The sequence below is a fragment of the Brettanomyces nanus genome, chromosome 2, assembly GCF_011074865.1.
Source record: "Brettanomyces nanus chromosome 2, complete sequence".
Lineage (NCBI taxonomy): Eukaryota > Fungi > Ascomycota > Pichiomycetes > Pichiales > Pichiaceae > Brettanomyces > Brettanomyces nanus.
In genome coordinates this window covers 1,157,588-1,185,045 of record NC_052375.1, presented here as the reverse complement: position 1 = coordinate 1,185,045, position 27,458 = coordinate 1,157,588, and the positions used below count along the sequence as shown (strand labels likewise).

Here is a 27,458-nt window from a genome sequence, read left to right as displayed (position 1 = left end):
TCAGGTCAATCAGGGCAATCAGGTCAATCAGGGCAAAACCGGTGCCATGAATAAGAGAGATCGCCTCCGGCGCGACTGAAGGACTAAAGTTGAAACAGAATAGAAGAGGAGGAGTGAACGAGACTCACATCTACGCATCGATGATATCATCGATGTAATAATACACAGCTTTAATATTTTATCCATGTTCCCATTTATTATACCCTTATTTAATTAGTGTGACTGAAGCCATAGCTGGTAGTTTTGCTCAGCGCTGTTATTATGACGCGTGTCCTTCTGCCCCATCATCAACTTGTAGCTGAATTGATCTTTCTGTTGAATTTCTTGGCCCTTCGATGGCGCAATCTCGTAAAGCCACTCGTAACGCACGGGATGTTGGTATTTTTCGGCCTCCATCTGTTCGTCCAATAGTTCCTCGTTGTCCAAAGACTGGTCCGATATTAGAGACGGTAATGATGAGCTGTATGATTCTGTGCTTATGTCATCAATTTGGAACACGTCAAACTCCCCTTCCTCCTCCGGTATCAAGTCCAGATCGTCGTCTGATAACTGTTGTGTGATCTCTCTGGCCTCAGCGTCTTCTATCCCAGAATCGTTGTCTGCAACATTATACCTCACTAATTTTCCCTGTCTGGGCACCTCGCTATCAATTTGAAAGTCCCGCTGTCTGCATTTCGAAGAGCAGTATAAATCTGAGTCACCCCCTAGTGGCTTCTGGTCCACGATGCAGTATCTGTCGTTAAATACGGAATTCATGATGTTGATAATAGTAAATAAAAGTTTTTACAAAACCTACCAATTCGAAACATCCTTCAATTCCAAGGAAATCTCCCCCATCTTATATTTCCGGAGCTTACGGAGTGTATTACTCACCATATCTAAAGATAGAGGTTAAAGCATCAACATGTGCCACTGTGGAAAAGCTGAAAATTTTTTCCCGCTTACCAATTTGGGCATGTGCGCTGTGGTGATTGAGCCATAGTTGTGGTCAGGCAGTGCTAATCTCCGAGCTTTCCTGGCCGCCACGGCCGTGGCTTTTTTGCTGGGGTTCGGTGGCTTTTGGCCGGCTTCAGTGGCTTTGATGACTTGCATGGTTTCATTATGAGGGGCCCGTCCCCACGCTGACTAATTTCCCCTGGTGGCTTCTCTGCACTATATTTTGCTACTATTACTCATAGCAGAGTTGGTCATTGCATGACTACTAACAAATATTGACAGTTTCCCTGTTGGGTCTCAATTAACGTTGGCTTTGCTCAATACCAACACGCTCTTAACCGCTTCTGTATACGTTTCTTCATCCACACCTTCTCCATGCCCCAATTGCTCTAAGTACCCCCATAGTAACTTGAAACTATTTACCACTTGGTCGTTGTTGGCATCCAATTCTCCAACATCCGTATACATTTGGCTCAACGTCACAAATGCCCGTAGATTATGTTCGTCTTCCATCAAGTAGCATAAATATTCGTCGTGATCATCATTTAAGATTCCTATCACGATATGTTGGAACCGCTCAAACTTGACAACCTGCTTGTGTTCTAGCAAAAAGTCAAAAATCGAATGAAAAGTCTCCAAATCCCTGATGACTCCATTAGAGTCCATAATCTGTATCAATTTGTCTAAATCTTCCATAGTAGAACATGTCTTTATAAAAGGTTCAAACATCCCGCTGCATAAACGTGGGTAGATCATGATTAGCTCCTGCTGATCAGTCACAAGATCGAACAGTTCCAACGGATGCTCGTACGGAATATACTGCTTGGTAGAATTATCGATCTCAAGAATGTCCATCGTACCCGTTTTTTCCAACTCTTCTCTATGCATATCTCTATATCCGTCTCTGATACTGATGAGGGTCCGTAATATGTCCTTGCCTAATTTCTCTCCTCCCAAAGATATTAAACTACTGAATGCTGCCTCATAATCGTCAGTGGAAAGCATATATGGATATTGCGTCATTCGCAACTCCATTACATTCAACCAAAGGTTCATATCAGCAGTCAATCCACTGTAGTTATTCATCAACGTAAGCGTATATCTGTCTGGCTCAAGACCGCACTTGACCATATCTTGAAGCACCTCTTGAAATAGATCGTAACTTTGCGAGTTCAAGCAGGCTGCAAGAAATAAATTATAGTGATCCCTCGTGACCTTGTAGCCCAATTTCTCGATTCCAAGCTTAAGTTGTTGGTAGATATCACTATCAAAGTCATGAAACTGCTCTAAAGTTGAAGCCATCCACTTTTTCAACTCCCCGGAAGTTAGCATCATCCCTGAATCCATTACATCCTGATAGATGGCTCCTATAGTTTTCAATTCAATATCATCCAAGTGTTCTCCTATGGTTTCAAGGAAATCCTCCATGTCTTCTGCTTGCATATGAAGACTTCTCGGTTTCGGAAGTCTCATATAGGCTTGTACAAGTGAAGCCATCTCTTTACTGTGATCATCATCAATAGTACTCTGTTCGTTGCTTTGCTCTTTATTTAATATCGTCTTGAACTCCTCGTAGATCAACTCATCAGTAGTGGCAACTCTCTTCGCACTCATCCGACTTTTAATGACCTCCGAATGATCGAATCCATTCAAAATGTGAATGCAGGCGAGCAGATAAGCATAGTTTGGGTTTGATTCGCTATACACTGTCTTCAATTGATCATCATCCTTCACCACATCTTTCAAGATGATATCGCCAAATTGAATCAGTTTTTGTCGAATGCAACTCACGAAATCCGTGCTGAGCTTTTCAATCTTGTCATACGAGCAAAATTTGGCAAAGAATTTCGACACTTCATTGACTCTCTCAGAGATAGGACGCTCCGACATAGAGTTGAATTTAACTAGCCATGCATCAGAACCCTTCACTAGCTCATGCGATTCAACCTGTTCTGCCTTCTTGGTGTCTTGATTTCTTTTCATTTTCGTTATTTTCTTGGCAAAAAATTCAAAATCATCGTCATCAGTCAACTTCCCCATCTGCGCAGGTTTGTGAGGTCTCTTAGTGGTTCGTATTTTCCCTTTGATTCCTCCAACTGGTATAGCATAAAACCGTCGAAAGTATCTCACAACGCATGCACATCTGACGGCCTTGTTCAACATGATCGACTGGTCCGTAATCTATAAGACCTTCTTCCTTCACAAGAGTGAAATGCGAAGAGCCTCGAAACATCGAAAAATCTGAACCTTTGAAAATCTACGCAGAACGAAATCATTACAGAATGATTTACTTCCTCTAATATATCTATATTATGTACATGAATCCATCTATTTAGGTTTGTTTGTTGATTCTAGCAATATACTCTCTGGAGATCAAGTTCCAGGATCTCATGAATTTGGCGGAACAATCGCTTACACACTCGTTCTCCTCGCCGGTCAAGCTATCGGTGGGTCTGGTGATGCACTTTTGAAAACAATTCTCCGACAAAGCATTCACAAGTCCGGTAGCATATGCAGTAGCCATTTCTTGAGCTATCGAACTCTTGATTTTATCCTTAGTCTGAGCCACTTGGGCATTCACAGGAGCGGAATTGGACGTAGAGCTATTGCCACCGCCAAAACCTAAGAATGATGTCATAATTAGTAAATAAAAAAGGAGAGTGAAGGGAAGTAGCTTGTACTCAAGAACGATAAGTTATAAATGGAAAGAACCTGGGTCGAGTATTATAAGCTGCGTTGAGTCTCACTGAGAAGCCGTTGCAAACAAAAAGGAAGAAAAAAAAATGTGTTCAGTCTATCTGTACACGTGATATAACATCTCGTGCAATACTATTTCTGGTTATTGTTTTCTCCCAAAAAGTCATCTAGCGTCTGTAATTTGTACTTGCTGACATTTGGATGAATGTTCCATGAAGAAGGAGGAGAGTAATGATTGTTCTTTGGAGTGGGCGATTCCATAGAAGAGGAACCAGAATGAGATGCGTTGAACGACTTGGACGAAACTGCGTTCATTCCAAATCGGTTGTAATCCTTCAAGTCAAATCCTTGTGCTCTTACCTCATTGTAATATTCGATATAAGCGGGATCCAGCTGGTTCTCGGTGACTCTAAGGTACTGACGTAGAAAGGGTGCCACTTCTGTACTCTGATTATTCTCTGCGTTCGCTTGAGGTGTAGGCTTTTCTGTTTGGAACATGTAGACAGCCAACTCGATTTTGTTAAGCTTTTCCTCACAATATGCAGCAACCTCCGGATTCTCAAACATCTCATCTATGTTCAACTGTTCTGATTTGGCCTCAATATTTGGACCATAGATCACATTTGGCACTATAGCCCCAACAAGTCTTGATCGATCTCTAAGATCCACATCGTGGTCATATTTGGTAAGTTGGAGAACCCAGTTAAGCAGCTTAAACAATGTATTTCCCTGCAAATTGTATGGCTTGTTGAGCTTTCTGCTCTCGTAGATATCATTGGTCACCAATTTGGTTATGGCATGAAGAGTTTCTAACTTCACTAGAGTGTCCAAATGCTTGAATCTCGACACAACAATCCGAAAGAGGTCCGGAAGATACTTTCTAAGTGTCATAATCTTTAATGTTTTGCTCTCCGGATCGACGTCGAGTTTCATTTCTTCTTCGCTTACCCGTGGTGAGTTAATTCCAAATTCACCCAATAGCCAAACGATGGAAGCCTGCGCTATTGGTGCAAGAAACACACGGTTGTTGTCGTCCTCACTTGCATCAGTATTTTCATCAAGTAGTCTACCGGCCAGCTTCATCAAAACATCAACATATCCAGTAACATCGCCTTGAATCAGCTGTCTCAATCCTGTAATGTTCTCGCTGACTAAATTATCACTCTCGTTGGAGGCCTTTAATTTGCTTAAAAAGAATCTCACCACTTTCGAGAGCTGATCGGTGGACAAATTAGTTGCTAGAATGCCATTTAACTGCTGTAATGTATACTTTCTTAGTTGTAATGGCATCTGTGAATCCTGAACCACAAATTTCAACTCGTCAAACACAAAATCAAACGTATCAGAGTCAATCGAATGAAATAAGATATTGATTTTCAACTTGCAAACCTTATAGCTATCATCTGTCAAAGGTATGAAGCAGCTCAATTGATGTTTACTGATGGTAATAAGCTTTTTCGATAAGAGGTGATCAATCTCACCTAAAATGGCGGCTCTAGAATGTGATTGACTCATTGTGCAGCTAGCAGAAGGATATGTGAACTTGATTAATACTTCAACCAATTGAAGCTGCTCAATAGCAAACGGAAAAACCGTGCTTATGCATCTAGAAGCAGCAAGAACTATACTCCCACTGTCGGTAAACATGAGGAACTTCAAGTTCACTAGTAGGCTGGCCAACTCTTTCGGAAGATGTGATTCGTCCTTTATTGTCTCTGTAGGTAAGAAAAACACTTTGGAGTAATCAGTCAAAATGTCAAGCAATAGCTCAGTGGAGTAGGGGTCCAAATAGTTCAATTTGTCGATCAAATGAGTCAACTTACCGTGAATCAAATCAAAGCAAGACGGAAAGATGCTGTAAAAACAAATTATTGCCGATCCAATGACACGAGTGTCGTTGTCGCTGAGCAAGATGTCCAAGAAGTGGTAGAGCTGAAGCACTAGAGATGAAGAATCCTTTAATAGTTCGCCTATAGTTTCCGAAGAACCATTGTAAGCTCTATCCAAAGTATAGCATTTTATTATGGCAATAGCCGATGCGGACCTCACCAATGGGGACAAATCCTTAATGCTCTTCTTCAAAGAGAGAGATAGTATGGGTAAGATGGCAGGAATGTTGATTCCGCTAAGGCATCTAATCGCCAATGCTCTATTGATACAATTCTTGTCGGTGAGAGACTTCTGGATGGCATTGATGGAAAGAAGGGAAATATCGGGTTGCTGGTCGCTGAATCTGAGTAGAATATAATAGACTAGTCTTCTATTCTTCAAGTTGCTTGAGTTAATATTCTTGATCACATGAGGAAATACCTGATTGATCTCATCATAGGTTTGTTTGGTGGTGAGAATACAAACCAAAAACTTGAGGACAATGTAAATTTCGTTGTCATTGGACGAGTTCAATCCTGCGATGATTTCCTGGGGAGTGAAGTATGTATCTTTGGAGTAGTAGTTGCTATTGATGAGCTTTGTTAATGATGGTGGAAGGTACTCTTTTGAGGACTCGAAATTGAGACTTTCAAAGAAGTTCCCAATATTTTTGGCTAAAATTGAGTCCGACATGGTGATAGATATCGGATAGACGACAGAGTTGGTTGGAAGTAAAGACTCGTTTATCTTATTACAAGAGCTCCTAGGCACTCTACTAAAATGTGGTCTATCTCTATCGACGCGACGATATGGCTTTTCTTGACTTTCCCCTTCATTTAAATTTGCAAGTTTCGCGTGCAAAAATTTTTTTTCTCCTTCCTCGATTCGCGAACATCTAACAAACGAGGAGATTAAGCGAGTTTGATCCTTAGTGACCTTTTCTTCTCTTAAAAGATAAAGGTGATAGAAACAGATTCAAGATCAATTTCCTGCAATAGGCCGATTCGATAATATAATGGCGAAGAATATTAAAAGTCCGAAAAAGTCGCCGAAGAAGTTGAGATCAATTGCCTCTACCACCACTACCGCTGTATCTTCAGGCTCTAAACGGCGTAGAAGTATGAGTGAAAATGGTCATAGCAAGAGACTCAAGCTGGATAGTAAGGCGGCTGATTCAATGAAGGTGTTTTTGGAAAAGGAGAAAAAATATGATTCTGAACTTCCTGAGAGATATCGCAAGTTTAGACCAAAAGGATATCCTTTAAAAGTCCCTCCTACGGATAGACCAGTTCGACTTTATGCAGACGGAGTATTCGATCTGTTTCATCTCGGTCATATGAGACAATTAGAGCAATGTAAAAAGGCTTTTCCAAATGTTCTTCTTCTCGTGGGAATACCAAATGATGAAGAAACACATTCCAGAAAAGGTTTAACGGTGTTAACAGACAAGCAGAGGTACGAAACTGTCAGACATTGTAAATGGGTGGATGAGGTAGTTGAAAATGCTCCTTGGATTATTACTATGGACTTTATCAATAAGCATAATATTGATTACTGCGCGCACGATGATCTTCCTTATGTTGCCGATGGCATTGAGGATATCTATAAGCCTATGAAAGAGGCCGGTAGGTTTATTGCCACTCAGAGAACAGAGGGTATCTCTACTTCCGATATCATTACAAAAATTATTCGGGATTATGATAAGTATTTATTAAGAAACTTTGCACGTGGTGCAACTAGAAAAGAGTTGAATGTTTCCTGGTTAAAGAAAAACGAGTTGGACCTCAAGAAGCAGATTAACGATTTTAGAGACTCCTGGAAAAACTACAATGATAGCATAAGCACCAAGTCGAAGGACCTCTATACGTTGGTTCGCGAGGCTCTGCGTAAAAACACTCATAGAGCTCGTCATATCAAGACTAAGGCCCCGATAGATAAGTTTGCCTTGAAATATAATGGCAATGGACTCTCAAGATCCCCATCTCGGCGTCGCAATCTATTCGACAGTTTAATGGACTGGGTCCGAATCGATCATAATGACTCAAAGAGTATGGATGATTATGACGTATTTTGGGATGATAGTGAATCCCCCGATGGAGAGAGTTCCGACGAAAAGATTCCCAAGATCACCGTCAGAAGGAAGCCACATAAACATATTTCAAGCTAAGTATCCACTACCCATATGTATGACTAGAAGTAAATGACATAAAATATTTAATCCTTGGAGATTGCTCCTTAAAAGGCTATAGATAACCCCAAAGAGTCAAAAGAGTGAGACGAAAAAAATGATGGGTTGTCTCGACTGAATACATTTATCTTCCTCCCCATCTGTTACTTATGACGTTTACTATTACGGACTTGTCGTACATCCAACCAGCCAAATTGAAGGCATGGATAACTAAAGTGAATTCGAGTCCACAGTTTCTTGTGGTGGATGTTCGAGATTCGGATTTCATTGGAGGTCACATTAAAGGCTGCTTACATATACCCTCAGCTGATATTGGATATGAGAGTACCAATATTCTCACGAGAATGTTTAAGCACGATATTACAACGGTGATATTTCATTGTGCTCTCAGTCAGCAGAGGGGTCCTTCTAGTGCAATGAAATTTCTGCGATACCTCAATGAAGTACTTGAAGATGCAACTGCAGATCCTAAGGAGAAGGCATTTGTAAATAAAATCAACGTCAGTGTTCTTAGAGGAGGATTTGTAAAATGGCAAGAGCTGTATGGAAAAGACACTTCTGTGACCGAAGGTTACGAACAGAGCTTGTGGGAGTAAAAAAAACCTTCATTTCTTCTCCTCGGTCTTGCGCTTCTTTGCATCATACCTGGTTTTGAGCTTGTCAGTGGCCTCTCTAAGTCTCTTTCCCATCATGATTTGCCTTCTCTTTCTCACTAATTCTACGGGGAAGAATTCCTCGATAGTCTGTTGAGGCTTGTTGAGGTTTTGAATAATTGGAACCAATATCTGGTCCACTTTGGACTGTGGCCAACCAACATTGTACATTAAAAACGTTCTTAGTTTGTCCAAGTTAGGATATCCCCATTTGAATGCGGTCTTATCGTGGTCAACCTCTGGTTGTAAATAAGCCTGATATATCTGCTGGCTAGGAAAATCCTCTCCCAAATATAGTGACTTGCCTAACTGTCGTCTCAATTTCTTCTTTATTTTATCATCCGCAGATTTATCTATCACACCGTTCTGATAGTCCAGCCACCAGTCTCTGAATTTGTATAAGCTCTTGAACTCTGCCAATATTTCTACGGCTGTCACTTTACCAACACCTTTCAAACCGTCTGTATAATCACTTCCGAGCATGATAGCTATCTCTATCAATTGCGTTCTCGTTAGTCCCATGTCTCTTTCAATGTCTTCCAATTGGTAACATTCCACATAGTTCTTCTCGTTGAACATGTTCTTATAAATTTTAATACCCCCGAATAAAAAGCAATCCGAGTCATCCGTCACAATTCCATCCACTAAATGAAGCTTAAAGAGCTCAGCGCATTGAGCTTCTGCTTCCATTGGTGCAGTAATAAAAGGAATACCAAATCTCGAGAGCATATCTTGAATGTCCATGATCATATTCGTAGTCACTTCATCAGAGTCTCGCTTCTGCTTTCTTAGCTGCTCTTGTAATTTCACTTCTTCATCCATAGACCACATTGAGCCTGTCTTTTTTTCACTAGAAACTTTCTTATCCGATAATTGATTGACAAACGTTCCATAAGCAGCCTCTTCTTGCTTAATGTTTTCCTGAAGCTGTTGTTCTTCATCCTCAGAGAATTCATAATCATCAGTATGTTGAGCTGATGGTACGGAAGGTAGCATGGATGACTGTGGTTCCCCTTCCTGTTCTTCCTGTTCTTCCTGTTTTTCCTTATTGCCTTTATTCATTTCGGTTACAACTTCAACGTTCACTCCTTCATCTTCATCCCCCTGTTTCTCCTTCTTTTTCTTTTTCTCCTTCCTATCATCTTCTATAACCACAACTTCGGGCTCGTCTTCTTCCGAGAACATATCTTCTACTTCAACAAACTTATGCAATCCAGCCTTTTCATCCTCTGTCTCTTGTCTTAATGAGTTCAAACTTTCAACACCGATATCAGGCTCAAATCTATGTTTATCTTCTACCGCATTATTTTCAAACCAGTCAGGAAGCGGTAGTGGTTTAACTGGTTTAGTGGGACTCTCAACTACTTTCAATGGTTCATCCTTTTTCTCTTCAATATCTCTCCCTTTCGTTTTCTGTGTCAATAATGAACCTCCAAATGAAAACTTTGGTAGTTTTAGCGTCTTCTCTAAAGCCTCCTTACTCAATATAATAGGAGGTTGTTTTGCTTCTTCCTCTTCTCCTGCGTTCTTTGGATGCTTTTCTCTTTCAAGCATAGCCATATAATCCTTTTTAGAGCTTTCAATAGCCTGTTTCAAATCTTCCTCCTCTATTGATTCTCCTTCCATTTCGTCATCATTTCCTGTAGTCGCAACAGTCATTGTCTTCATGCTGGCTCTTTTGTTGTTATTTTCCTCAGCGTACGCATACAATGACTTGATCTTCTCCATTAAAGAGTCGTCTTTCCCTGTAACATTTTCCTCTTCCTCTTCTTGATCAACAAAAAGTGTCTCCTTATTATAAAGCGATGGATCCATAAATGCCCTCGCCCCTTCATTACCAGGAGACTTATTAGCGTCTAATACCATAATAGATGAGTGATTAGCAGTGCCAGTGGGAACCTCTTCCCATTCAATGTCTTCGTCATCATCATCATCATCCTCCAAAGCATCTCTTCCTCTCTCCTCTTCGTCCAAACGGATTGCATTATCCACATTTTTTCCCTCATCTTCATTATCCTTGTTAATAGACAGCACATATCCCCCCTCCGTTCTCTCTAAGGTATATTCTCTATCTTTCTCTCCAACAATCCTTCTTCTAGACACAGTTTTATTGTCAGTATCCATTCCAGATGCATTCATCAATCTCTGAGTGAAATAGTTCCTTTTCTGGACTCTTTGGATCTGAAATTTACTAAACTCCATACTGTTCGAAAACAACTCCTCCAATTGATCCTTTGTATATCCCATTCTCAATCTCGATCGAAGCCTTAAGTGTGATAGTATAATATACTGAGTTGATAATGGAAGCCTATCAAATGAGGTAGAAATCGGATCAATGCTATCCAAATCAATATTGTCTAAATCTTCGTGGATCTCTTGCGTCAGCCGGTCATACTCGTAATCTGCCACCATCCTCTCATCTTTCTTATCAATCTTAAACTCTTCTATCTGTGGAAGATCAAAATCGTCCTGTTTCCTGAATATTCGGCTTTCTTCTTCTTTCTTTTCGGATTCGTGCGTCTTTCTCATCGAGTCTCCATCAAAATAGTTGTTATCCTCATAATACTCGCCAAGGTCTAATTTGCCTATAGGAACGTTGCTCTTTAGGGCAGAAGATCTAGCTGGTTTTCTAACTGTTTCCAATCCCTCGTTTTTCATCTCAGCAGCTCGCTGTAGCTGTTTAGCCAAGAGTTTGTGAGCAGTCTTCTCCATAGACTCTCTCTGGCCTTCTCTCCTTTCTTTCCTCCTTCGAATTGTCTCTCTCTTCAATACAGGTACTCCTCCATCAAACACAAACACTGGTCGGATTCCAAAGTAAAGTAGCTTGCATATTCGTCTGAAAAATCCCACTATATGCGAGTTTCGTAGAGGATTGCCCTCCTTGTCTCTGACAGCCTTCAAAAACTGATAGATCCAAATCGATGCATCCACTGCTAGCCTTTTATTCCTAAGAGCCTCGAGTCTTACAGGACGAGTTGTGGGTCCCACAATATCCCAAAGCTCATGAACACCCATTGCAAAGATAGCAAATTGAAGCAAATTGAAGCAAAGTCTTGGGCTCTAGCAATAGATCAATAAATTTCATACTCGATCCATTAGATTCCGCGTTGTCCGATTCTGGCGCTAAAAAAAAGGATTTTAAATATTCATATCAATTAAGCGCTATCGAGGAAGCTAATCAGTGCTAGTGCCATCTATCCATTGACATATACCAGTGTTGTTTAAACCTTTCTTCCCTGTTTTTTTGAAATAGTGATTATAACTGGAATGAAGGAATTTGGATACATTTTTACAAATGGTAAGCTTACATCTAAGGACGGCTCTGGCAAGCGTATCAAACTTGAGGAGGGGGAGGAACCAGTCAAAGAACACTCTCTAATATTGAATCACCAAAATTCCTCTGTGCCCGCTCCATTTCCTTCTACATTTAATCCAAGAAAAGAAACCAATATGTCGCATAAAGAGAAGGTGAGCAAATGGATTCTTTCAGTCCCAACCTATCCAAGCCCGTTGGAAAGAGTTTGGTTTAATGATTGTTATTCCCCATTGGATCCAATAACAGATCAGGTTGATGAAATTGGAGACCAACAATTTGACTTTTCAAATACCAACGATGTTATTCAGTTTCAATCAAGGATGATTACTTGCTTGGCTAATAAAGTATATGGAAGCGAGCCTGAAAGGCCAAGAGATCCAAATCTGTATTTTATGGATGGAAGTAATACAAATGCAAATGATTCAGTTGACTGCAATTTTTTTAGTTGATAAAATGATAGTTTATATAAATTAATTATAATCCCTCCCTCTAAATATAGGCTACCAGGTTAGGCAGGAGTTGGGTCCGAACACATTTTAAGTTTTAAATTATTGAAAAATTAAGCGGTGGTAAAAAAGCTTGGATCTGTATAATCAACTCGGTCTTTTCTTTCCTTATGTCGATCTCAATCGCTTCAGGCCCGGTTCTTTTGAACAGAATTCTCACATTGAGGGAATCATCACCATTTCTACTTGCCTTGGATACCATACTGCAATCTTCACAATGTCTGACTAGTGAATTCATCTATAAGATCCAGTCAACCGGAAGGCAGATTCCAATCGTTTACATTTCCTTTGAAACCACAGAAAAGCCAGAGTATGTCGATACATTTATAGAGGCACTTGATGTTCCAATGGAAATTTTACAGCTGCAGATCTCTGCAGCTCTACAAGTCAAATGCGAAAGATTCATCATTGTGGATTCGTTCAACTATGTACACAATGCCGAGCTCAATCCATTCTTGAGATCTATTCTTGATCCACTAAACATCATCTACGGTACTTATCATCTCGACGTGCCCTCGTCACGAGATGCAGGTCTCCCTAACAAGCCACCAGTTCTTTCAATTCTAAAGTTCATTGCAACCTCCGTATTCGAACTTCGACCATTCGCAGACAACTTGACTCAGAATGAATTGGGACATATGACTACTTATTTGGACATCCCTATCGGCGAGTGCAACAGAAAGGTATTCAAATTAATGCTCATCTTTCGCCGAAAGTCTGGTCGTGCGATGCATTATCAACTGTCCATAAATTCAGCCTCTCATCAATATACACAGATAGTATCCAATAGAGAGGGACCAAAGGGCCAGGACGAAAAAGAGCTACTCAATGATCTCACAACATTCAATTTGACCACCACTCGACGCCAGAAAAAAGTCAGAGATCAGGTGGAGCTACCGTTCATGGAGGCACAGAAATTTTTGGGTTTCGTTGCTGGCTCTACGGTGTATGAGTTTGATAAGGATGACGACTATGATGATGATGATGATGATGATGACGAAGAGCCATATGAGGATCCAATGTAGAAAAACTGGGTCATTGCTGTTCTACTGTAGTCGTTGACTTAGCGGACTCTCCCTCATCCTCCTGCTTTTCAGGTTCCTTGGCTGACCAGACGCTTGGAATTTTCATAGTTTGAAACTTTGGATCAATACATCTGTCGATAAACCATTTGCGCAGAATATTCTCTACTATAGAGCCAACTCGAGGCATGTCCTCAAGTTTTGCTTTGGAGCCAATCAGGGACTTGATTTCAAACTCCAAGCGGAAATCAGGAGCAAATGAAAACATAAGTGCCGTCTTCGTATCGCCGGAGGGAACTCCTTTGGGGTCGGAGTCGTTGATGTCATGAACACGTGAAATCATATCGTGTATTTTCTCTTCTTCAGTCATTTTGGCAGGATCTTTACTATCCTTGGACGGAGGAGAAATGGAGACTAATGATACAGTAAGGCATCCACTAAATCTGACAATCGATACACTAATTCGTACCGGTAAGCTGGCCGTCATTGGTTTGGGAGTATTGATTAAAAAGCTCGTTTCTGCCGCTATCGTTAGCGTATCGCTTACATCGACATCTATCTTTGCTTGTAATCGTCCATCGGTATTCCGAATTCGACAGTTGCTGAAGATTGGAAAGTCATCGCCTATATTCACCTCTGTAATGTTAATTTTATCCGTGTAATCTGCAAGACTCGATCTGTTGAATGCTCTGTCCAAAGAATGGTAAATTTTGTCGTTGGATAGAGCCTCCCTTCTGATCTGCATTATGAACTGTGCTAACAGCACATTGAACCAATCCAGGGATTCGGCCGAATGAGTATCCACACTGTAGTAAGTTTTCTCTAGAATACTGTGAACAACATTCTCTTCATTTTCGCCGTTGGCCTCCTGTTTGCTCTGCTGAATTCTGGACCCAAGACCCGTAATCTTAGGTACCCTATGCTTCTTTCCAGGATTGGCAGGGGCTGCCTCTGCAAAAACAAAGAATCGTATGAAAATCGTGATGATTACTATCACAGACAATTGACCCAACATAAATCCCTGGGTAAATCCTCGACTGGATGATCCGGTAGTTGAATATGTTGTGGTTCCGGTACTCTGTGGTAAGCTCGATTGAAGCTCAGAAAGTAGATTTGGACTTAGAGTGAAAGGTTCTCCGGTCGCCTGCATGCTTTCTATAGCCTCTGATAAGTACTTCTTTATCTCCTCATACTCCATCGTAGAACTGGGCTTGGATTGCCGATTTACCATGATACGAATTGGTTTCAATAGGACAAGAACCTACAAACTTAGATAGAAGAGTACTAAGTACGCGAAAAAAAAAAAAGAGGACGATGAAAAATTGGCCGTTTCTGCCAGCCTATTCAAATATTAATACAACCATCTAAACAAGAAATTAACTAGAATAGTCAACACCATCGCACTGCAGATAGCATCTGGGCCGAACTGGTCATCGTACCTGGCTGCTCTCTTCTTCCTAACGTTCATCACTCTCCAGACGTAGATACCGGTAGAGTAGAGAATAGTCAAGGCAGACAATAAATAAAAGCATGATGAAGTCATGAATGACACAATGTCACCGTAGTTCAGTAATGCCTGTGCAGTACCGCCAAATATCAATGAAATACTTAGCCAGGACAAATAAGTCCTTTCCGTGGCGAAGTAGACCTTTGGTTCAACTCTAACTGGAACAGCAATCTTCTTTCCCGGTGGAGCATGGATCTGTGTCTCGTAGACCGTTCCTGGTGCAACAGCATTTGACAGCTGCTCAGTGTCATAGTGGAATATATATTTATTCATCTGATCCCACTTTTCCTGGAGTCTGTCCCAAATGTTAGAAGTATTGTCTTCAGTGGGGAGTTGCTCGACACGATTGTTGGACTCGTCAATACGTACAGATCCATAGTTTTCACGAGATGTTCCATTGTTGGCAAAAACAAGCTCTTCTTCGTCCATATGATTACCTGGAGCAGAGGTGCCACTTTCACCATGGCGTCGAACAATACCATAGTTGTCATCACACTTGGGTTTACGAATGTCCACATCCATCTGAGGAAGCCAGAACGGAATTAGATCAATCTTATCAGGCAGCAATGTAGAGCAGCCGTGAATAAACTTAGAGAATTTCGGCACTGCTTCAACAAGGTGAGAGGAAACCAGGTCTCTAACCCACTGAGGAGGTTCCTGGCCGAGTTGTGTTTGTAGCTTGACTTCCAAAACGGCGTAAGGAAATCTCTCCACGTCTCCAGGTGGTAAGTTGGAAAAGGGATAGTTTATACCAATATCCATTCTTCTCCAGCTATCCTTAGTACGGTTAACACCGTCAAAGTTATCCTCTCTAACCATGGTCAATTGAGTATCTAACGAGATTCTCACGCGGGCGTCACCGGGTAGTTGGAAGGCAGTTCTATGGTAGAATGTACGCATCACGGGGCGCATCTTGTCCTTAATAACACGGTATTGAACCTCTTGGGCCAATCTTTCCAAAGCATCAATCTCCTCTGCGGATTTACGTCCCTCCCTGCGCTTCTTCTCGAACGCCTGCTTAGCTGTGTATTTACCATTGAGGAAGTCGTTGATTTTGTTCTCTTTCATTGGGAAACGGGCTTTGACAGATTTCTCACCGGTCCAGTCCTCTCTATGAGTCTTTCTTTCAATGAACATATTATCGACCTCCATATTTCCATACCATCTAACACGGATGGCCTCGGCTCCTTCAGTCTTCAACAAACGTCCATAGTACAAGTCCATATTCTCGTTATCAAAGTATATGGAGGTAATGGCAGAATCTTCAGTCTCCCAGTCCTTATTAGGATTGAAAACAAGCACTGGAAGGTGTTGCAATATGATCAACTTCAACTCTGTGATGTTATCAGGATGAACCCAATACTTTGTAGTCTGTCTAACAAAGTTTTGCGTCTTTCCTCCAGCAGCAGAATCACCCTGTGTAGGATTACCTCTCGTGCGAACCAAATCGTACAGTTTGGATAATTTGACGATGAACAAATCGGTGTTAGTCTTGTAAAAGGGCTTAGCATCCAATCGGGTTTGGTAGATAGGCTTCAAGATGTACTTAGTTCTTTTGTCATGCTTCTTCAAAATCTTTTGAAAGCCAGTATAGTTCAATTGAGTGAAAGTGTTCAAGTCGTAAACGTCAGATATGATATCGCGTAACTCGTCCTCTAAATCCTCGTAGTCCTGCTCGTAATACTCCATCTCCTCAGGAGTGGCATGCTTGGAGTTCTCGACGGTTCTGGCAACCAATTTATCAACATCTGCAATACGACGGTTGATCTCCTTAGTTTTTAGAGTCGTAAAATCAAAAATCTTATCCAATTCCTCTTCCAAACGATTGACAAACTCCTCTTCCAACTGTCCAGACCACTTATTACTGGTCTCTGAGAGACCCTGTTTGATGAAGTGTTTCAGCTCATCGTACTGAATATAATAATATGAGTACTCTTTAATTAAAGAAGACTTTAGAGTCTGTCCGAACTTCATGGAAGGGTTGGTGAACGAAGAGCAGGAACAATTGAAGAGCAGGAACAATTGAAGAGCAGGAACAATCGAAGAAGCAAGCTGCAGACAAACTTCCGTCTAGAAAAATATGTCTGCTAAAAAAATTTAGGGGGACGAGGAGGCAGTCTACCGGGGCTTCGGAGTAAGGCCAGTCCCAAATGCGGCCAATTGAGTTACGGGAGAAACAGGAGACACGGGAGCCACGTGGGTTAATTACGCGGCTAAGCGAATTGAACCAGGGAGACTCGTTCTGTAATGACGGCAGAGTAGAGAAGAAAGACTGGATGGGGTGGGGTCATCGAAGCTTCTCCAAGGCATCGACGCTTTTTCAGGGCTCCTTTCATATTAATAAAATTAAGGGAAGGTCCTCTCTGGACGTGAGCATTCATTCTCATCACGCCAGTTCGATTAGCTTTGGAATCATACCTTCTTGTGCCTAAGTTAGGATCCCCTACTGCCAGTACTGAGTTATCCAACAACGGTGATTGACGGTTGGCAATTTCACGAGGCGCATGTCTTTTCGTGGCGCACAATAACCAGAAAACTCCGTAAAGATATGCAGAGTAGTAAATCATCTCATCTCGTCGCACAACTATGGCATTAATTCTTACTCTTTCCTCTTGGTACTTAATCCTCTGCTATTCTCTTTGCTAATTATCTTTGCATGTTTATACCCTTAGTCAGTGCAGGGCATCACTTGCGTGGTTTGGTTTCATCTTTAGTCTACATATTAATTCTTACTGTGGCGGTGCATGTTACTTTCAACTTTTCATATGATTATTACCACTACAATCGAATTCCTTCAGAGTATTTCATTGACCAGGACTATGGGCCTTATACAGAGATATATCTATCTAATATTGCCCGATTGACAGATTTGGATACCGCACAATTTGAGGTTAAGTTTAGCTCCATTCAATCTATTGACTCACTTCTAAGTCCTGAGGTCGAGCATCTGAGCTTTGGTCATTTGGCTCCCAGCATTGACTTTTCCACAGTGTCTGCTCGGCAGTATATTGAAGAAATACTACCCACATCTGAATTCAAGTTTCATCCAATAGCTGACTACTTCTTCCATGAAGCCTATGATCAGGATGATTATATTGCTGAAAGGATGCAGCGTTGGTATGAATTGAGCCAATATTTCACTAAATCCGAGCTAGAGACACTTCGTATTAGTAATAAAACTGCAAAACTCCATATAGAAGCCGGTAGGCAGGTTCGAATAGCTCGAAATAACGTCGTATCGGAGCAGGTGTTTCGCACAATGCAGCATATCAAAACCTTTGGAAGCTTGTTTCTTCATGATCCTGCTCCGTTAACCGACGAGGATGATAGGCTCTGTCAAAATGCATCTCAATTGCTTTTTCCCTGGCTTACAGGAGTATACCCTACCTTTTTCAAGCATTCAGGCATTGTTCAATCACATGATGATGCTCGTAAGGGATCATGTTTTCTTAAAAACTTACAAAACGAGTCGGTTGGACGTGGAATAGTCATAACCACCGATGATTGGCATGTTCCTGAGTTGGCCGGACTCTTTTCTATTTTGCATCACTTTCACACGAAATATCCCATCCAGCTATTCTTCTTAGATGACAGTCTATCGCAAAAATCTATGGACGAGTTGGACAGCTTCAACTTGGACATAACATTTGTCAATTTAACGGACACAATCACCCCACGCTATAAGCATTACTTCAAACGGTTTGGCATGAAGCTTTTAGCTTACATGTTCAATAGTTTCGAGGAAGTTGTCGTTATGGACACAGACACTATTCCCTTTGTACCTATAGATACGTTTTTCGAACTTTCTCAGTATGCCAGTGAATCCACTGTGTTCTACAGAGATAGGCAATCCATGAAACGGATGAGTGCAGGATCTGTGGAGATTTTGAGAAGGTTCCGGAGCAAAACCAATAAGGATGAATTAACCGATCGATTCTTTAAAGATGGTTTTGTTCATTTTATGGAATCCGGCCTTTTTCTTATCAATCGTAAGCGTAAATTCGATGGTGTATTAGCCTCTGTGGTAATGCAGCTGATTGGACCTCTCCAAAGCTCTGTCCACGGAGAAAAAGAGTTCATCTGGTTAGGTCAGGAGTTTGTTGGTCAGAGTTATCGTTTCAACGACAACTTCGCTGTAGCTGTGGGTGAATTATCGTCCGGTGGCTCAAAGGTATGTTCAACACATCCCGGACATCTTTCAGACGACAGGCATCAATTAATGTGGATGAATTCAGGATTCCAAGTGTGTAAGAAACCAGACGCTTACTATAATGATGAGGTTTATTTAAACTCGGGTACTGACTCCGATATAACGTTGTGGAACGTTAAAGACGAGTATGAATCGCCATTAAAGATTCGAAATGCTATACTACCAGAGGCGCCACATCTTTTAGGGGCTTCCTATACCGATAGAACCCCTGGAAATGGGTGGCTCATGACTAAAAAATGCGATAGTTATCTCTGGTGCGCATCAGCGGGAGAAGTGATAACCTTTGATGATGACGACACAAAGAGATGGGATGATTTGGGCCAGCTGTGGGTTGAATCGTTCAACCATGCAAAGAAATAAATTAGTTAATTAATCCACTTTCCATACTTCTAATCCCAGTATGTTGAATTTCTCATCCTTGCTCAACGGCTCATTACCAAAGGTGTCTACAGGATCGCTGGCCCCCTGTCCCAGGCTCGAGTCAATCCAGAGACCGAATTTTCCGTTTCCAGATCCAATGCTAATGAAGTTGTGATTCGAGTATATTATGAAATCATTGAGTGAGGTATAAGGGAAAACCTTCAATCTAAGATGCATTTCTGTGGTTCGTTCATCATCATCCAGGTCAATCAAATTTTCCGGGTGTCTTTTCGGTACGACGTTCAATCTCTTAACTTGCACAAGCTCGCCCTTCCACAAGAAACAGTCGCCGTTTCCATAATAAGACCGGCCTTCTTGAGGTCTTAAATAATCATTTATGTATGCACCAAAGCGATCCCCATGACCATCCATAACAATGACAAAATATCCTCTTCTTCTCTTCGTATTTTCACCTATACGAGGTTCGCATTTGGCATAGAGGGTATTTAGAGACGTTCCGTCCTGCTCCAACGAGTATGTAAGGCTCCAACTGTGACTAATCTGTAGTACGGATGGAATGTGCTCTCGTAGATCTTCGGCAAGCTCTGCAGTGAGTAATTTTCTCTTTGTGTTGCCCTTATATCCCCTCAATGACAACGGAGTAAGTGGTGGTTCACTGTCACTCTCTAGGTACATTCTCTCTTGTCTAGGTTGTTCTGAGGATTCTCTAAACTTCGAGAAATTTGGTTTCAAACGTGATTTCAGGTTCTGAAATCCTCTAAGAGGCGATGAGGATGATGAACGCAAATTCGACATCTAGCTGTTTGGCTTGAAACTATCTATCTTCTCGATTAAAAAAGAATGGCTACCGTTGATGTCAATTGAGGGGGAAAAACAAGCCCTATATAAATTCGAGATACGGACTGCGCCGCAAATTTACATTTGGTTGTGGCGGTGCAGCTCAAATGGAATCCCTCAAAAAAGGGATTTCTTGTGTATCTTGTACTTCATTTAAGTAACTTGTACTTTTTCTTTTCTTTTATCATCATGTCCTCTAATTCTATTCTCAAAAAAAATTTAACGTTCTTGGACTTTCTTAATACCACCCAGTCCGGAACTGCACATAGTTCGGTTGGGCTTTCCCTAGAATCGTTTCTATCTTCTTTAGTTTTCTCCATCATCTACTGTCTTCTTCAAATCCTAGTATTTACCTACCTAAGAAAGAAATACAAAGATTTCTACGATCCTTTTCACAAGATCTCTTCGGGTATGTTCACTAGCAATTTCGAATGGTTGAAGTTGTTGGGCTCTCTAGATATAGAGTCCTTTCGTTTGTATGGTTTGGAAGCATACTTCTTTCTAAGATTTTTATATGTTTTACTTTTCTTATTTTTAACCATTACTTGTGTTACAATTCCCATTTTAGTTCCTATAAATTTCCTTTGCGGTGCAAACGAGCATGAAAGAACATTCATTTCAGAACCTGATGACCCATCTGCTACAACCAATGAGGATGTCATGCAGGGAGCTTCAAAGGGATTGGATCTAATTTCCACCTCCAACATTTCTCCAAGGCATACTGACAAATATATTTTCCAGTTTCTTCTTACAATTCTTATAGTGACTTGGTTTCATATCATTTTGAACAGTGAAATCGAGAAATGTATTGGGGAGAAAAATTTAGAGTTGGTTAAGACCGCCAGAGATCCTCGACAGAAGCATAAACTTACCGTCATTCATGTAGACAACATTCCATCAAGACAATTTAAAACAATTGGTGACTTGAGACATTTTCTTGGTAAAGTACCTGGAGGAACAGTCACAAATATATGGAACATTTATGATTACAGGCATCTCGACTCGTTGGTTAATAAATTCAAGAGACAGAGAACTCAATTGGAGGAGTTTGAACTTGAAGTTATTAAAAGGGCTAATAACGCTGCTACTGGCTCTAAACATGCTCTCCTGGATAAGCCGATAATCCTTAGTAAAGATCCGGAATGGTCGATTTCCATTCCAGGATTATGCGATAGGGTGGATACATTTGAGTATCTTACAGATAGTTTAAACAGGACCAGGAAGATGATACAGGAAATACAAAGGAGTATCTTCTCCTTGGAAAAGGATAAAGGTGAGCAGTTACCTTGTGGTTGTAAGGTTTTTGTTAGATTTTCAAATGCTCATACTGCATCTATCATGCACCAAATGCTTTTGAGTGAAGAGATGGAAGTGATGAACTGCATATTGTTTTTGACAGACCCCCATGATATAATCTGGGACAACCTAATGAACAAGAACCAAACAAAAGTAGCTTTAAAAATCAAGGAAGCCCTCATTTTCATGATCTATATCTTGTTAATTTTGTGCTGGGTGGTTCCAGTGGCTATGGTAGGATCTATTTCTCAGCTTCCTTACTTAACAGCGTTAATACCAACCATTAGCTGGCTCAACAAACTTCCAAACTTCATCAAGGGTTTCATTGCAGGTATCTTGCCCACCGTGATCCTTACGTTTCTAACCGGATTCGCCATGCAAGCTTTTCAGTTCTTGAGTTACAGAATCAACCAGTTAACTGGCGCAAATAACGAGATCCACCTTCAGCAGTGGATTTTCATCTTTCTCTACTTCCATCTTTTCATTGTCATTACCATTTCTTCTGGTTTTATAGTGGTTTTAGAGAACATTATCTATAATCCTACCTCTGTTCCTTCCCTGATTGCCAAGGATCTTCCCAAAGCCTCCAATTTCTTCTTCTCGTTCTTCATTTACAAAGGGTTGAATCTTTTCGGTAATACGCTGTTACAGTTCTATCGCTTCACCACCGAGGTTCTCGTTTATCCCCGAATATATGACAAAACCCCTCGGCAATTGCGACAAAGAAAACAAAAGTGTCAGACTTTCAAACCTTGCTGGGGTCTGATGTATCCTACTTTTTCCGTTTATGGAAGTATAGGACTAGTGTATTCTGTGATCTCGCCATTGGTTCTTCTCTTCTGTTGCATCAACTTCCTTATGGATCTTTTCACCTACAAGTATCTGCTGGTCTACGTGTTCGATAAAGAAAACCATTCAGAAACGTACGGAAAGCTCTATCCAATGGCATGGAGACAGCTTTACGCCGGAATATATAGCTTGGAGATTTTTGTAATGGGACTTCTCTTCGTTGTCACGGACGAAAATGGGAACAACACTTGCCTGGTGCTAGGAGCACTTCTGATAGTGATTATATGTTTAACCATCTGGGCACACATGTCTGTCAACAACAAATACAACAGAGGCATCAATAGCATTCCCTACAATATTCTAAAGGAAATGGGAAGAATTGATGGACGACCAACATCTTCCTTAGCGTCACCGACAGGAATGGCTGTTCGTAAGCAATTCCTCCATCCATGCTTCAGCTTTGATCCAAGCCAGGAAAGTATCTGGTTACCCAATGATCCAATGAAGGTATGCGAAAGTGAACGTACTCACTTGGAGGCGTGCGGGTTCAAAGTGTTGTTAAGAGGCTGCACCCTGGATACCAAAGGGCTGCTAAATTTAGACTGATCCATCCACCATCGTAACTCGCTCTAGCAACTTTTAAGGAGGAAAATAGAAAAAAGAAACGAAAGCCAGCCCTTTTTTTGATGCTGCGGCTCAGAAAAAAAAAAAAAAAAAAACCATGAACACGAAAGATGATCCGTTAAGCGAATAGGACCGAAGAATATTGCAACATTGAGACGAGTAGACTCTAGACCCATTAGCTTTTGGAAAAGGTCGGCGAAGTTCCAGCTCTGTGCCAGATTTATCAAGCTACTCTAAATATACTTCCCAAAATATAATGATGTATCAATTCAGTGGCACACCGTACAACTCATCACGAGCGTGTGCGAGGCTCAGCTGAGAGAATGTCAGATCAGCCATGCCAAGAAATTTCCTCGCTAGAATAAGACAGTATGCAGAATTCGGGATCTGAGGCTGGTTTTTCTCCATCGGTTCTGTATATTCTCGGCGTCTAATTCTATTATATATATATATATATATATATTTTGGGGTTTTCTAAGAGGTCCAGTGAATTTGTAAAGAGTGTACATACCTTTAGAAAGTTCGGTTTTCGAATTCTTTCTTCATCCAGTTGACGAATTAATGATGATTATGAAGACATTCTTGCATATCGTGGGTGCTTTAAGTACTCTCAGCTCTATCGCATATGCCATAGATCCTACCATGACGAGTCCAACTCCTCTCTACGAGAACAAGGTGGCTACCTCCTCCTCAGAATCCGCTACTTCTTTGGCTACCTGCAATCCTTTGTCGTCTACTGGATGTTCTGCAGATCCTGCTCTAGCCACCGCCATCAGCGACGACTTTCACTCTGAAAGCAAACACTACTCCCCATATAGAACACCCAGTAAGATATCCTATAGTGACGATGGACTCAACCTCACATTGTCCAAACAGTACGATAATCCATCGCTCGTATCTAACTACTATATCATGTTTGGACGTATGGAAGTGATGTTGAAGTCTGCAAGTGGTACGGGTGTCATAAGCTCTTTTTACCTGCAGAGTGATGATCTCGATGAGATTGATTTTGAGTGGTTTGGAGGATATGGATATGAAGTTCAGTCCAATTTTTTTTCTAAAGGTAACACCACCACTTATGACAGAGGTGAATACCACCAAATGGATGATCCTAGAGCGGATTTCCACAACTATACAGTTGACTGGACTTCTGATGCCTTAAAATGGTACCTTGATGGTACTTTGATCAGAACGTTGGACAGCAATAGTTCTTCTGGATATCCACAATCTCCAATGCGTGTATACTTTGGTGTTTGGGCTGGAGGTGATTCCAGCAACACTGAAGGAGTCATCGAATGGGCTGGAGGTCTTACTGATTACACTTTGGCTCCATTCAACATGCAGATCCAAAAATTAGTGGTAACCGACTATTCTACCGGTTCCGAATATAAATACACGGACGACACCGGTGACTGGTCAAGCATTCAGGCTGTTGACGGTAAAATTATGGGCAGACAAGCTAAGGGAGTATCTGAGTTTAGCTCATTGGTTGAAGGTGAAGAGATCTCTTCTTCAAATACCACTGATATCACTGATACTACGGGATCATCTGAGACCTCTAGTGAGAGTGAAAACTTGTCTGCTTCCATTACATCTTCTTCTGAAGCTACTGATTCATCCACCCTCACAGGATCCGACACTACTATCTCTACTATAACCACTTCAGGTTCTTCTTCCTCTTCTTCTCTTGCATCTTCTATCAATTCCACTGATGGGGCACTAGGCCTTGAAAATAGTTTATCAGCGCTGGCTGCCGGCCTGCTGTTTGTGGTTTCATTGTTATGAAATTCCTTCCACTCATGATCTTTAATCTTTACTTACTTAAATAAATGCATCTATCTATCTATTCATCCATAGTAGTCACTAATACCCTAAAACTATCGTTAAAGCCGTACGTATGATGCATCTTCACCGCCTGAAAAACTTTTCTTTCACTGAAAAATTTGAAAAATTTTTGGGTTTAACTTTCAACTTTTCATATATCACTTTAGGGATTCTTTTAAGTATTGAATTGTATTACGATATGACCAACGATTTCATAGATAAAAAGAGAAAGCACCACCATTCTCATCACGAGTCTGTTGAACCGGATGTCAAAAAATCCAAAGCCGAGAAGCACTCCAAGCAATCCGGTGAAAAGAAGCACCATAGGCACCATGAGCATGAGCACCATGAGCACCATGAGCACCATGAGCACCATGAGCATGAGAACGAAACTGATAAGCCAGAAACTATAGAAAAGTCAGAGAAATCATCACTTCCAAAAAGTTCAACTGCACAAGATGAGATCGATGCATTTATTAAGGAGAACGAGGTGACCATCGAGGATCCACAGAACCAGGGTCTTCAGCCTATCATCTCAATCAAGTCTTTAAAACATACCGGTCTCGACCCCCGTATAGAGAAAATAATGGACAAGTTTGATAAGCCTACACCGATTCAGGCTGCTTCATGGCCATACCTTTTCAATGGCAACGATGTCATTGGTGTTGCAGAAACTGGTTCCGGTAAGACTTTAGGATTTGGTATTCCAGCCGTCAACCATGTTGTTAAATCTGGCAGTCAGGATTTGAAAGTGTTAGTTATTTCTCCAACTAGGGAATTGGCAACGCAAACCTACGAAAATATGAAAGAGTTAACCGATGCTGTTGGCTTGCACTGTGTCTGCATATATGGCGGTGTTCCTAAAGAATCACAACGTAGAGAAGTGAAACGGTCTCAGTGTGTGATTGCAACTCCAGGAAGATTACTAGATCTTATACAGGAAGGCTCGATCAGTCTCAAACAAGTGGATTATTTGATTTTGGATGAGGCAGATCGTATGTTAGAGAAAGGATTTGAAGAGGACATCAAGAATATTGTGTCGCAAACGAATGCACAGCGTCAGACTTTAATGTTCACAGCTACCTGGCCTAGAGAGGTGCGTGACTTGGCATCCACATTTATGGATCAGCCGGCTAAAGTTTCTATCGGAGATCGTGATGAGCTTTCTGCCAATAAGAGTATTAAGCAGATCGTGGAAGTGATAGATCCTAGAGAGAAAAAGACCAAGTTGCTGCAACTTCTCGATAAATATCTTGTCGGTAGCAAGAAACATGATAGGATTTTAATCTTTGCCTTGTACAAGAAGGAGGCGGCTCGTGTTGAGAGGGATTTGACCTACCACGGCTACGAGGTGGCAGCATTACATGGAGATCTCAGTCAGGCACAACGTACGCAGGCTTTAGACAGTTTTAAGAGTGGTAAATGCAACCTTATGTTGGCAACAGATGTGGCAGCCCGTGGTTTGGATATTCCAAACGTGAAGGTAGTGATCAATTTGACCTTCCCCTTAACTGCTGAGGATTATGTCCATAGAATCGGTAGAACTGGTAGAGCAGGACACACTGGTATTGCACACACTTTGTTCACCATTGAAGAAAAGCATCTTGCCGGTGCTTTGATGAACGTTCTGCGAGCAGCAAATCAACCTGTTCCCGATGAATTACTTCAATTCGGTTCTTACACTAAAAAGAAGACCCACAGTGCATATGGTGCTTTCTATAAGGATGTGGATATGCATGAAAAGGGAAAGAAGATCAAGTTCGATTAGCGGTGGGGTCATTTCTATATAAGATTTATGTGGCTGCTCCTTCTTTTTAGGGGGATCATTTGTATACTAAGCCTCTTAGCCCCTTAAGACGAGAGACGGACCCTTAACTCCCCATTGAAATTCTTCTATAATAAGAAGTTTGATATTTTTTAATCTCACTAAAAGGAGAAAAACAAAAGAAACTAAGGAAAAAAGAGGCTGGGTGGTACTAAGAAAAGTGACCGTTTTGATCTTAATGGATAAAGGTTGATGGATTTCTTTGATACTTAAAGAGGAACAAATAAGTAGGTTAAATCACGAACTGATCTTTTAGAAGAAGAGCTCTCCCAGTCACCATGATTATTCCTCAATTTGTTAGAGAAAACTTCAATGTGAACGCACTTCTTGAGGGAAGTTCGCAGGCCTTATGCCCCGCCAGTATAGCAAATGGACTTCTATCTACGTTAGAGAAAAGAAATAACATGACCGAGGCTAAAAGCAAGTGGAATACGTGTATGGGTAAGACGTGGTGTAAAGTTGTGGCTATAATATGCATTGTTATTGCAGCCTTATTAGTTATTTGGATTATCTCCACATTGATAAATGTGCTATGTTGTGGATTGAGTTGCATGAAATCCATATGTTGGTGCTTTAGGTGCGATGGAGGTTGTTGCAGTTGTGGAAGGGATAGAAGAGGTCCACCACCACCGCCGCCTCCTCCCCCTCGTGACTCTAGAGGTGAGGCTTACAACAATCCAAATATGTATTATCATCCTCAAGGCCAGAAGGACTACTACTACGCATAACATAAACTCGCATAAATTCATTCACTCTCTGTACATTTACTAAAGCTGTATTTACATAATCTCCTAAAGGGGAAATGCAATTTCTTAATTCGTATATGCCGATAACAAAACTGCCCGTGCAGCAGACGCAAAAACAATTAATGAAAAAAGTAGAAAATAAAATTAATCCGATAACCGATCGCCGGTTGCTAACTAACTAACTCATCCAAGATAGATAAAAGTATAATATATTAAAATTGTACGAAAGAAA

General features: G+C 41.1%; 11 protein-coding genes across 11 annotated transcripts; 5 read left to right on the top strand and 6 right to left on the bottom strand.

Moving 5' to 3' along the window:
• Positions 1 to 213: 213 nt before the first annotated feature.
• FOA43_002554 (uncharacterized protein) lies at positions 214 to 756 on the bottom strand (the record flags this gene model as incomplete). Its single annotated transcript, XM_038922841.1, has 2 exons — positions 214 to 663; positions 748 to 756. The coding sequence occupies 2 exons, from the start codon at positions 754 to 756 to the stop codon at positions 214 to 216; spliced, it is 459 nt and encodes a 152-aa protein (XP_038778769.1).
• A 477-nt stretch (positions 757 to 1,233) lies between these two features.
• FOA43_002553 (uncharacterized protein) lies at positions 1,234 to 3,099 on the bottom strand (the record flags this gene model as incomplete). Its single annotated transcript, XM_038922840.1, has 1 exon — positions 1,234 to 3,099. The coding sequence occupies one exon, from the start codon at positions 3,097 to 3,099 to the stop codon at positions 1,234 to 1,236; it is 1,866 nt and encodes a 621-aa protein (XP_038778768.1).
• A 666-nt stretch (positions 3,100 to 3,765) lies between these two features.
• On the bottom strand, positions 3,766 to 6,195 carry FOA43_002552 (uncharacterized protein; the record flags this gene model as incomplete). Its single annotated transcript, XM_038922839.1, has 1 exon — positions 3,766 to 6,195. One exon carries the CDS (start codon positions 6,193 to 6,195, stop codon positions 3,766 to 3,768), a length of 2,430 nt encoding a protein of 809 aa, XP_038778767.1.
• Positions 6,196 to 7,839: 1,644 nt separating this feature from the next.
• On the top strand, positions 7,840 to 8,286 carry FOA43_002551 (uncharacterized protein; the record flags this gene model as incomplete). Its single annotated transcript, XM_038922838.1, has 1 exon — positions 7,840 to 8,286. The coding sequence occupies one exon, from the start codon at positions 7,840 to 7,842 to the stop codon at positions 8,284 to 8,286; it is 447 nt and encodes a 148-aa protein (XP_038778766.1).
• Positions 8,287 to 8,295: 9 nt separating this feature from the next.
• Positions 8,296 to 11,358, bottom strand: FOA43_002550 (uncharacterized protein; the record flags this gene model as incomplete). Its single annotated transcript, XM_038922837.1, has 1 exon — positions 8,296 to 11,358. One exon carries the CDS (start codon positions 11,356 to 11,358, stop codon positions 8,296 to 8,298), a length of 3,063 nt encoding a protein of 1,020 aa, XP_038778765.1.
• Positions 11,359 to 12,275: 917 nt separating this feature from the next.
• Positions 12,276 to 13,190, top strand: FOA43_002549 (uncharacterized protein; the record flags this gene model as incomplete). Its single annotated transcript, XM_038922836.1, has 1 exon — positions 12,276 to 13,190. The coding sequence occupies one exon, from the start codon at positions 12,276 to 12,278 to the stop codon at positions 13,188 to 13,190; it is 915 nt and encodes a 304-aa protein (XP_038778764.1).
• Positions 13,191 to 13,200: 10 nt separating this feature from the next.
• Positions 13,201 to 14,385, bottom strand: FOA43_002548 (uncharacterized protein; the record flags this gene model as incomplete). Its single annotated transcript, XM_038922835.1, has 2 exons — positions 13,201 to 14,224; positions 14,381 to 14,385. The coding sequence occupies 2 exons, from the start codon at positions 14,383 to 14,385 to the stop codon at positions 13,201 to 13,203; spliced, it is 1,029 nt and encodes a 342-aa protein (XP_038778763.1).
• Positions 14,386 to 14,538: 153 nt separating this feature from the next.
• FOA43_002547 (uncharacterized protein) lies at positions 14,539 to 16,668 on the bottom strand (the record flags this gene model as incomplete). Its single annotated transcript, XM_038922834.1, has 1 exon — positions 14,539 to 16,668. The coding sequence occupies one exon, from the start codon at positions 16,666 to 16,668 to the stop codon at positions 14,539 to 14,541; it is 2,130 nt and encodes a 709-aa protein (XP_038778762.1).
• Positions 16,669 to 20,311: 3,643 nt separating this feature from the next.
• On the top strand, positions 20,312 to 22,813 carry FOA43_002546 (uncharacterized protein; the record flags this gene model as incomplete). Its single annotated transcript, XM_038922833.1, has 1 exon — positions 20,312 to 22,813. The coding sequence occupies one exon, from the start codon at positions 20,312 to 20,314 to the stop codon at positions 22,811 to 22,813; it is 2,502 nt and encodes an 833-aa protein (XP_038778761.1).
• A 660-nt stretch (positions 22,814 to 23,473) lies between these two features.
• On the top strand, positions 23,474 to 24,616 carry FOA43_002545 (uncharacterized protein; the record flags this gene model as incomplete). The annotated part of the gene is made up of 1 exon (XM_038922832.1): positions 23,474 to 24,616. The coding sequence occupies one exon, from the start codon at positions 23,474 to 23,476 to the stop codon at positions 24,614 to 24,616; it is 1,143 nt and encodes a 380-aa protein (XP_038778760.1).
• Positions 24,617 to 25,308: 692 nt separating this feature from the next.
• DBP3 (RNA-dependent ATPase) lies at positions 25,309 to 26,423 on the top strand (the record flags this gene model as incomplete). The annotated part of the gene is made up of 2 exons (XM_038922831.1): positions 25,309 to 25,317; positions 25,344 to 26,423. The coding sequence occupies 2 exons, from the start codon at positions 25,309 to 25,311 to the stop codon at positions 26,421 to 26,423; spliced, it is 1,089 nt and encodes a 362-aa protein (XP_038778759.1).
• Positions 26,424 to 27,458: the final 1,035 nt, after the last annotated feature.